The sequence below is a fragment of the Pundamilia nyererei genome, unplaced genomic scaffold (genome assembly GCF_000239375.1).
Source record: "Pundamilia nyererei isolate P.nyererei 1_Seehausen unplaced genomic scaffold, PunNye1.0 scaffold00253, whole genome shotgun sequence".
Lineage (NCBI taxonomy): Eukaryota > Metazoa > Chordata > Actinopteri > Cichliformes > Cichlidae > Pundamilia > Pundamilia nyererei.
Window position 1 is genome coordinate 268,115 of NW_005187654.1, and position 11,194 is coordinate 279,308.

Here is an 11,194-nt window from a genome sequence, read left to right on the forward strand (position 1 = left end):
ACTTATTTACTGTGCAGCACTTTGGTCGTGTGCTGGCTATTTTAAAGTGCTATATATCATTAACCCTCTGGGCGCTATGGTGACCATTTGTGCCCACTTCACTTTTCTTTTTTCTCTTAATGCAAATGGAATGAAACTTCCCAAAGGCGTATATTTTTTTCAGATTTTTTTTTTAAATTTTCAACATCAGCTCCTTAATAATGTCATTAATATACACTATACACCAAATTGTTCCTCTTGCCTCTAGCGTGGCCGTTTTTGACCAATTGAAACCCATTATAACCACCTTTTTTGATTCCTTGCTATTGACAGTACTAAATCATGCAATTTAGGTAAAATTGGTTTCATTCTAAGCTCAATACATGAAAATTGTAGTTTTTAATGTTCCATCACTGCCCTGCACAGAGTTAATGCCGAGTGATCAAGGTCAGGCTTCTGTTGCTCGGCCTCACTTTTCATCCGGGCTTAATGGGCGTCTAGTCACAGCTCTGTCAGCTGAAGCTGTCTGGGATTTTTCTCGGGCCTTAGGTTTAGTGCTCTCCGTCTCCGCTGCATGAGATCCTTTTTGGCGGGGGCAGTGTGACATCTGTACAATGACCCAAAACATACAGCCAAAGCACCCCATTAGTTTATCATTAGTTTATTTCTTTTTATCTGGGCGATATATTCAGATCTCTGCTTTAGCTGGAAGCAGAAGTTTTGACAGTATGGTAGGTTATATTTAGTGGATTTTTAAGTTAAGTCATACATGAATGTATGATGGATAAATAATGTCCATATACAGTGACACTCCTCAGCTAGTGTAGGTTGGTCATGACTCAGTGAAAAACATATTGTCCAGAAATTATGCAAGCTGTGCTCTAAATTAATGGCTACAGCTTTTGGGTAATTAAAAATTAAAAGATGCACATGCGCATTTAAGGAAAAAAAAATATACACAACATAACAAAAACACAATATACAAGATCTAAAAAAAAAAGGAATTATAAATACTGAATCAATTAAAGTCAAATGCATCTTCCAGGGAATACATGCAAAGACTGGATTAACACTGGGGTATAAAAATAAAACGTGATTACACAAGAAAAAAATACCTTACTGCAATTTAAATTGTCCAACTGTGGCCAACGCGCTCCCCCTAGCGGACATAAGTGAAAATTACACAATATATCACAAGACAAGTGTTTTAAAGAAAGTAATTTCTCCAGATGTTACAGACTTTGCAGGCAGAAATTAGCAAACGCACGACGAAAAAGACATGCCCTTTTTTATGCTTCAGTTAAATTTTATTTTGGTACAAATTAAAACACTTGTTTATCACAAAAACACTTCTTTGGGTTCCTGCAAGTAAGACATTTTGTAAATTCCCTTATATTTCCCTTATAAGTTAGAGATATTTCTGATATCTCTATTTCTTACATCTCTAACTTATATAAGTTAGAGACAACACTGTACTCAATATTAATTTATTGTCCTTCATTTTTCTAGTACATCAAACAAACAGCATGTGGCATTATTTTAAAGACAAACATGTACAGCGTGGGAAATATATGGAATCAAGTACAACGTTTCATATGTGGTTATAAGTAGTAACATAAATATATGACAATTGTTTAAATGGTGCATAAACCATTTATATGCAATTCTAGAGTAACAGTCTAGTTTTCTGAGTAAACAAGAAAATGAAAAAACACCCAAGTAGTGTCGTCCTCTTCATCTTCACTGGTGTCTGGACTGCTAATGGCAGTCTGATCTGGATGATGACTCCTCTTTCCCTCACTCCAATTCCAGCTTTGCAGACCAGTTGCCCTCTGAGTTAAGTTAAGATGCAAATAAGATATCCAATGATCAAAGGTTGCTTTCAAATCTTACCTTGAATCATGAACTGCACTCGGTCTATCAGACTCTTCTAGGAGGCTACGCTGAATTGCTTCTTCAAGAGCTTCATCTTCCTCCAGAAAAAAGAGGGCTAAGTAGACAAGATGGAGATGTGAGGAATCAGAAAACATGTCAGCCTATATGGAAACATCTGCTGTCCCTCTGCCTGTCCCTCATTTTCACTGTCCTGAGTGCAGCCCTCTGTTTCCTGTAAAAAGAGTGAAAAATCAAATGCATTCTTTTTCTCTTCCAACGTGGCTGTGGTTTGTGGCTGAGCTGCAGGAGAGGGTAGTGGTGTCAGGGGAGGCTGACCACACCTGACCCCATCATCTAATCATGTCTTCCCTGCTAAAGACGTTGCCGGGACCGGAGGAGAGGGTGGTGTGTGTGCTACAGGAGCAGTTGGACAGCTGTTAAACTGCATTTTTATTGTTTCAGTTTAGCCATCTGATCAGAATGTTTATAGTAATGTAGTCTTCAGATCCAGAAGTGATGGAGGAGTTACTTTACTGTAGTGTTTGGGCTGCCATCTTGGAGGCTTTGCATAAAGTTAGTCACAAGTTTGGGCCCTAATTTGATCTGAATTCTGCAATAATCTACACTATTGGACAGATAACCCAAAAGATCAGCTCATCTCCCGTGGATAAGGCTATGGTGATAGTGGGGAGGAAGAAGCAAGCACCAGGACAAGCACTATTTGTGGCTAACCTTGCAGTGTAAGGTGTGGGGGTGAAGGGGGATCCAGGGATTGGCACGCCATCTTAAGTCAGTTCAGCCTGGTACGGTCCTGCTTCCCGGGATGAATTTCACCCGACTGGTCTCTTAACATGATTTTACCAGAGCCATGATGAAGGCTGGGGTACAAGTTAGTAGTTAATGTGAATTACTTTGTACGTAGATGTCAACAGACGCAAAGAAGATCCCCTTTTAAAAATTAAAAACTAATAAACATTTACACAATTAATGCCAAAATGTTCAGACTATTTGACCATAATAAAACTTCCATAGTTTCTCTGCTTATGCAAAACAAACAAAGACATGATGTCCTTCCTGATCCCGCCACTAATGCACACCTGCACCTTCAACCTAAGCACAGACTTCTTGGATGGTCTGTTATTAAAATTAAGCATTTAGAAAAATTCCACTGTGTCTCTGGTACTGTGCTGCTGGTTAAACATGTTTACGTAACCCATAAACTGTTTGTTTTTATATAACTTCTGATTTTTTCTTGCTACAGCACCATTATTTTCCCACAAGGCTCAGGGCAGTTATCTCATTTGAATTTGTAATGACTCGTGTTTTATTTTTAGACTGGGCTGGGCCTTAGCCCTGTGTCTGTGTGGCTGACTTCAAAGCTTTTATCTGATTGTTAAAGCGGATCAGTGACGTTTTTCTCGATAGATAAGATTTAATTGTATTTTAGAGCAAAAAACACACATCCACAGTTGTGTTTTCATACCCTTGTGGGGACATCTAATTGACAATGCTTTGCCTAGCCGCTTACCCTAACCACCAAAAATGAATGCCTAACCCTAACTCTGACACTAAAACCTCATTTTGAGTCTCAAAAATGCCTTCAGACATGTCTGTACAGTAAACTTCAAATTTTTGGACCCCACAAAGATGTAAAAATGGTAAACACACACACACACACGCCTCCATCTCAGCTTGCTTCATGTTTTAATGGCTCAGAGAAGTAACATTAACCATGAAACAGCGAAAAACACAGCAGATTATTCAGGTCTCTGAAGGAGACAGTAGCACATCACATGTAGCATTAGCTAGCTACATTTACAACACACACGCAAAGTGTCAGAAGAGCATTGAAAACGCCTGCGCAATTCTAAAGTGCATCTCATTGAGATTTTACAGACATCTACAGATACAGCAGTGCACAGTTATTAAGCTGAACAAGGACTCGTGAACATCGGGCAGCAGAAGCAACAGAAGTGCTGCTAAGAAAAAGCTTCAAGACACCGTTACAGGTTATATTATCAAGTACACAGTTAATATTTTGGTAAACTTTATTATAACATTCGCTTACAGCCATCTAAACTACCATAAGACAATCAAGTATAAATTCAGGAGGATAATGCATCAGTTACAATATATTATCTAATATATTAGAGCACCTAAAATCACCTCTGAACTCCATCACAAATACGTCATTCATTGTATACCCAGACTTAGTCACCATTGCAATGGTGACTCTAACAAGTGCAGGAAAACTACCATCGAGAAATTCACTTTTTTGCTACAGCGGAGAAGAAAACCATAGATTATAAAGTATATCAGCTCACATGAGCTCTGTTAAAAACAAACAAACAAAAAAAATCCCAAAACAGACATGGTCTTCTGTTTCACAGGTCCATAATTTCCTAATAATGATGTTGGAAATTTCCCAGAAAGAGCAACGCCATTTGGAGTTAATATATAAAAGCGATTGTGATCATGTGATCCAAAGAGTTGAGACGAGACGCAGTCATTGTTTAGCTGCCTGGCCAACAACTTTTATTGCTTTTGTTCCCTTTCTGGTCTCAGCACAATACCTGCTCAGCACCTCTGAGACGCACCGTTAACAAGAAGCTGGTGGAGCGCCGATAGGCTAAAGGGCGGAGATTTCCATCAGCGGCTGGTTGTAACCATAAACGGAGCAGAATCAGAAAACAGTGGACCACTGCTGTTTTTTCAATAAAGAAGCTAAAAGTCCCAGCTCTAGCTTCTTGAATGTGTACTTTTTTGGGATATTTGTCTTCTCCGACAGTAAAATTAAAACACTTAATGTTTCAGACTACTTGTTGGGTGTTACCTTAGTCTAGAACAAATGTCACAGAGCCTAAGTTCAAGCTTTGATGTGGTTTGATTTCCAGGAAGTATTTACTCTAAGGAAGACGTACACTTTCTATATTTTCTAGAATTTTGCATCTTTACTGGGAACGTGATGATTTTACTTTAGAATGCTGCTTCTCTAAAAGGAAACTGTGTGACTCAAACTAGTTGGCTTAAAGGAAGACAATTTTCCCCCAGAAAATTTCACCCAGGAGGTTGTTTGTGAACACGTTTTCGCAAATTGAGGTAAAGCGATTGCACAGTAGAGACGGTGGCGTCAGGCACTGGTGTTTCTGTGCAAAACGAGCCACATCTGCGACGTGAGCTGGTGGTGTTAGCCTTTGTGTTCCTGTGTTGCCCTTATCTGTTAAGCTGTTTGTGCGGTGATCACAGTTTCTGGGTAGATAAAAGTCTTTCGAAGGGTTGTTCCAAAACAGGAAGACTGTTATTAGACGGTTATTTTGTTCTTGTTCCCCCCCTTTTAACTTTTTACAAGTGTTTTAATTAATTAGGCAGAGCTTTCCCAGCTGAGTGTTTCCCCCGGCTTTCAATCAGGTCTTCTTTGGTTTTCTGGATGCGGGAGAAAATTTCCCTGAAGAGTTTCTTGTACTCCGGCTGGTGAAAGTCATCCTCAAAGCCCTCCCTGCCTGTCAGAGGAGGGAATGTGGTGGTGATGAAGGATGCAGTCTGCACTGACTTGTGGCTCAGTTTGTCCTGCTCGTCTTCCTCAGAGTGGCAGCGCCGAAGCAGCTCGTCGTACTTCACCTGCAAGGCGCTGTACTGGGCGTCAACCTCGTTGAGCAGCGAGATCCCGCGATATTTCACTACCTCGGCCCGGCGCACGCAGGAGCACTCGTGGTCATAGACCCTGTCAGGAGAGTCTGGCATCTGCGTCGCCTTCATCAGCCGCTCACTTCTCCAGCGCTTCAGGACCGCGGGGCTTTTAGCCAAAGATGCCTCTCCGTCATTCTCCTCCTCTGGGTTGAGGAACACTGTGTGTGGCAGCAGGCCGTGGAGGACGTCTGGCCTGTTGCATCTTGTAGAGGATTCTGATTTCCAGAGCTGACGAAGCTCCTCCGCCTCGCGCTCCAGCTCAGACAGTCTGGCCTGATGAAGATAGACAGTTGGACAAACTGTTAGACTGGCGACCTGTCCAGGGTGCTACCTGCCACCCGTGACCTTAAATTGGATTAGTGATCAAGAAAGTGGATGGATGCAAGTCGAAAACAAATTTAAGGACAGAGAGATACTGGTGTCAGTCTTACCTGACATCCTGCCATCCCGGCCAGCTGCTGCTCCAGCTCTGCATTTTCTCTGGCGAGCAGCTCAGCCTCTCGCTCTGCTTCTTCCCTCCGAGCACGCTCAGTGGCAAACTGTGTCTGAAGAGCATGGAGGGACTGTCGCAGCGAGTCCTGCTCCTCTTCCTGCCATGATGTGGTAGACGGCTCGATATCCTTTGAGGGTTTGTCGGGATCGTAGTCGTACCTGCACAAACAGGTGCATTTTAGACCCCGATTTCCATATACAGTATTTAAATAAAAGAACTGATGTCTGGACACTAAATATGAAGCTACAGCCAGCAGATGGTTGGCTACAGTCCTGACCAAAGCAGTGACTCCCAGGAGAGCACCCTGTTGGCTGATAGAGACCATGTGATATGGCTAAAAGCTCCACAGGAACCCGGCGAAAGAATCTCTAATGGAGATTATTTCCTCAGCTAATCTTATCCATCATCACTTATTTATAAATGTTACTTAACAACTTAAAAGGTGGCAATAAATGCAATTGGGAGAAGGGTCAAAGGTCAGCAGCCAGGCTGTTCAATCTGGCATTTAAATCGTATGTTTTTTGTGACCGTTTAAGCGTTTTGACAATTTAAACCAAATCTGCAGCTTCATCCGTTTGTCTTGATGTGTGGGTGAAAATTTATATATATCCAAGATAAAGAAGAGCTGAAAACAATTAATAAGTAACGACCGGTGAAAAGAAAGCACACTAAGCAAGGACTCAAGCAGGGCTTATCAGTAGCACCGGGCAGCCTGTGTGAGAGTTCATTAACTTCAGACAGATATTGAGACACAGTTGTTCTCTCAGCTCGAGACTTTGACCTCCTTTCTTCCAACCTCAACCACCGCGCCACTCTCTGACTTTATCACTGAGACTTCCTGCATGTTGTGAAGAAGCCCTGCAAACAGGATTACACACCACAGAGACTAAACTGAGGCTGTGAATGAACGCGTCACACTACAGATCAAGAACAAGTGACGGGGGCACGAAGCACGCAGGCCTCTGCGAGGTAGAAACGAGCCGCTGCCAGGAAGAGCAGGATCAGTGCAGATAGGTTAAAGCTAAAGCTGAGAGGATCGGCTTAGATCTCCTCCTGAGACCTACAAAGAGCAATTAAGGCGATTTTACCAGAGTAAAATACAAAAACACAGCAACGAGCTGACAAATTACCGTCCACAGTCTCCAGAATATATAAAATTTCACCTGTTATAGAGTTTGAAACTACAGGTGTTTATCCATTATTAGCAGGTTTAGGATGTCCACCTGCAAGAACAGGACTGACAGCACATTTTTCAGGCTCAGATAATAATTATGCAAGGTGTATCTGTGGAAAATGAACTAAAATATCAGCTGAACTGAGGACTACAGTATCTCCCTGCACTGTTGCACCCCTGAGTAGATTGAGTGCCTGAATACGACTTCCTGCAGATGTTTTTCAGAGAATATGTTCATACAGTCATCATGGAGCATGTTGTGCCTGCAGCAGATGACCGTGTAATGAAATCAGTGCAGAGATATCGTTATATCAGTGGTCAATTTTGTCCCACAGTGTTTACTTTTACTTACATTTACCTCATAATTGGAGGTTTGGGCCCCTTTTACTGTGAGCGTGTAACATTAGGCAGGGAAGATGGAAAACGACATCATCATAAATGGCTCCCAGAACCATTCATGATGATATAAACACATGCAAGCTTCAGATCTGCCCGTCTGAAGTCAGCTCTCTCGACTCCTTATTTAAGCTCCACTGGTCTGCGATAATTTGTGTTTGCGCGTTACCCACCTGAGTGTGTTTTGCAGCTCCTGCAGGCAGGACACGCTGTGAGTGCTGCGAGGCCAGCTCTCTCTGTGTGAAGGTTTCTGAGGTGGAAAGGGACTCAGCTTCAGCTCCTCCACCTGATGCTGCAGCTCCTCCACCTGCATCTGCAGTAGCTCCACTGTTTCTGTAAGCCTGCACAGAAAAAAATAAAAACCAGTGAAAACAAAGTTAGTAAAAAAACAAAAACAAAGAAAAAAAAGTTTTTAATAAGAAACTGGTGATAAATGTCTCACCCTTGGATCTTCTGCTGGGCTGCCCGGTTGTCCAGAACAAGTTTGTGGTTGCTCTGCTCCAGCTCTCGGGCCGACAGGTCGAGCTGCTCGTACACTTTTGCGTGCTGGTCGTTAACCTGTCTGAGGAGGTCCACCTGCTTTGTCAAGTACTGGAGGCGAGAGAAAAAGGCGATAAGAGCTTAAAAGGAGAAACACATCTATTATTGTTAACAAATACACTATCAGTCATTAGCAGGTCAAATGAGCAGCTATTTTTAATGATTAAATCATTACAAAAATCGCTGATAACTCATCTTTTTATGTTCGCCGTCTTCTACAGTAGCTTTGCATGATTCAGTGTTTAAAATAATTCATTATCCAGCTGACAGATATTTCAGCTCCTCTCCCTTTAAAGCCTAGCTTGAATTTCTTTTCCAAGCTCCCCTCATTGTAAGCCCACTTTCATCTGATTGGCTGCCCTTCACAAACAAAAGGTTTGAACAGCTTGTAGGTGAAGCTTCTGCACCTTTAAAGAATCTTCTCTCACTGACTCGAACAGAGTCGAGAGTAGATTTACAAAACACCCCCAAAATTCTTAAATAAGCATTTTGAGCAGATACTCAATATTTAAACGTCATGTTTGATGTGAGGACCAGTGTAAACATAAACCTACTATTATTATCCACATGCTGCTATTTGAGCATTTTTCTGGCAGGTTAACAGCTCGACAATTTTATTTCCCAGTAACACCTAAATGCCTCCCTTAAGTCCCAGATTAATTGAGGACGTATTATCTAACAGGGCGTCACAGCCAGGAAACTTACATCATGTAATCAGTTGGCGTAAAATCAAAAGAAAGAAAAAAGCCCAGCTGATAAGTAACTTCACTCTGCCCGGACACGCTAACATAAACAGTCCAAAGTCAACAAGGCAAGCTGTACATTTTAAATGAGGTGTTCATGGTGCTTCTTTTTATTAATCGCCTTTCAATCCAGCAAAGAGCGAGCGTAAATCAGCAAATCGATCCTAGCACTGGTCAACATTGAAGTCACGTGTGTCTGCTGCAGGTCTTAAGAGATTAATTGTGTATGTCAGCAGTTTAATGCAGGGATGGATTTAGAGCCCCCCCCCCGGGCTGAGCCTATTTACTTAAATTTAGCAGGAAGTCAGAAGTCTCTTGGAAAAGGTTTTGACTCTGAGCTTCTACTGTTTTGGACCACAGCCTTCCGGGAGTTTGAAGGTAAAGGGACACATGACTGTCCATCCCCAGAAGAAGAAATGGCTGTGTACAGCAAAATGTTTCGTGTTAACATTTAGTAACACCCTGAAAGCATTAAAGAGGAAATCAGAGCTGTGTGAGAGAAGCGGGTTCATCTCTTGATGTTTTCAGCACAGCCTGGCCTAATGAGAGCTCTGTTTAGGACTATACTTTGTGAGAGAAGGGAGGTATTTACCTCGATCTCCTGCAGTTGTTCCTGGTTGTTGGAGTACATCTGCTTGAGCCCCTGCTCCAGCTCCCTGTTCCTCTCCAGAAGGGTCTTCCCCAGCTCGGCTGCCAGCTGCAGGTCTGCAGGAGACACGAAGAGAGGTGAAACTGCAAGTCCTTCAGCATTCATGGCTCTGTACTAATGGTGAAGGAGACCTGACAAGCAGCTTTCAGAGGTGCTGTTGGTGTTGGCAGCAATCCAGTAACACAAAGTGTCTCTTTAGAAACTCAATTAAGGAAAGGAATAAAGGCATGCACATTTACAGGCGAAGCTATTTTTCACTCTACATGGACAAAAACATGATAAAATGTGAAGGTGATTTTTGCACACACAGGAACACAAACCCACGGCCACTAGCGTAAAAGCAGCCCATGCAGGCAGAAAGGATGAATAAAGTCAGAGGCACATTCAGGCAGAGCGGTTCTGTTTTTGCCGCATATGTGAGTGTGCTGCTGACTCCTGGATTCTCTGGCACTCTTCCAGGACTCGCAAAATTTCCACTAAATCAGACTTCAGACTAAAACCACCCCGACTTAAAACCCACAGAAATTGATGCAAATATTGCCCGTGCATATTTTTAAAATTACTTATAATGCCATTCATATATTAAACACCGCGCATCATTATCAGCTGTAACAGTCCTGTAATTCTCTGCCTGCAGGGTAAATAAAGACTAAGTGCGAATCTTTATCTTTAAGCACAGAGACACAAAGACTGAAAGGAAACTGTACCATGTTCAAGGTCTTGCTTGTCGTACCAGGGTTCCTCCTCCTTTATCTCAAATTCTTCCTCCACAATCATGTCTGTAAGCATCCTCGGGATTTTATTTTATTTAATCAGTCAAACTCTTTAAAGATTTATCTACATTAAAAACATGAAACACTTTGAAAAAGGACTTTGATATACCAAGATAACCGGTTCAGTCAGCGTCCTCTACCCCCCACAGCCGGCACCGGTGCGCGCTCATCATAGGACAGTCTTACTTCCAGCTCACCGCTCATGAAATCGTCTGCGCGCGGGAACGCTTTCCGGTTTGGTTTTTCAGAATAAGGGTTGCACCACGACACCAGAAAAAGAAGACGACAGCGCATAAAGATTTAAAAATACAAATATGTTAAAGGAAGAAAGAAAGAAACAGATAAACAGCAAGAGAACAAAAGATACAAAGTAAAACTTAAAGTACACTAATTAAAAAGCTGGGCACTTTAGCAGAAACATATTAATTTGGGTTCAAAAACTAAATCGTGTTATTGTGGAATCTGTGAATAACAGATGAAAAAGCAACAGGAACGTGTGCGGACTGGATGTTAACTAATTTGAGAAAAAATGATTCCACTATATTTAAACGTCAGTGGTGTAGTAATGTCTGGTTAACAAAGGTAAAACAAAATTGTGGTTTTATTGTGAAGATTAGCACCCGTGATTTCCGGCATCAGGTCGCCACACCTGCTCCTCCGAGTTTGGTCCGCCAAAGATTAATAGCCACCACACGGAGGCGCTGCAGAACCATGACAGCACGAAGGTAGAACCGCAGAAATACCGTAGGCTAATGATCTGCGGTCATCAATGAACAGCAGAAAATCTAACTTTTTAGATAGTTGGTTTAGGAACAATATTATTTTAGTTAACCAGTTATTCGATTCAAATGGTATGCTTTTCTTCTATGAAGAATTTTGTTTACA

General features: G+C 42.0%; 1 protein-coding gene across 2 annotated transcripts; it reads right to left on the bottom strand.

Moving 5' to 3' along the window:
• Nucleotides 1-3,541: 3,541 nt before the first annotated feature.
• On the bottom strand, nucleotides 3,542-10,514 carry LOC102206146 (cerebellar degeneration-related protein 2). 2 transcript variants are annotated; one of them, XM_005749694.1, is made up of 7 exons: nucleotides 10,419-10,514; nucleotides 10,244-10,315; nucleotides 9,480-9,592; nucleotides 8,047-8,195; nucleotides 7,778-7,945; nucleotides 5,973-6,192; nucleotides 3,542-5,814 (listed from the first exon to the last, which is right to left on the bottom strand). In XM_005749694.1, exons 2-7 carry the CDS (start codon nucleotides 10,311-10,313, stop codon nucleotides 5,212-5,214), a joined length of 1,323 nt encoding a protein of 440 aa, XP_005749751.1. In that variant the 5' UTR covers nucleotides 10,314-10,315; nucleotides 10,419-10,514; the 3' UTR covers nucleotides 3,542-5,211. The 2 variants fall into 2 exon arrangements, with proteins under 2 accessions (XP_005749751.1, XP_005749750.1); XM_005749693.1 differs by having other exon boundaries at nucleotides 10,244-10,326.
• Between the last annotated feature and the right edge of the window lie 680 nt (nucleotides 10,515-11,194).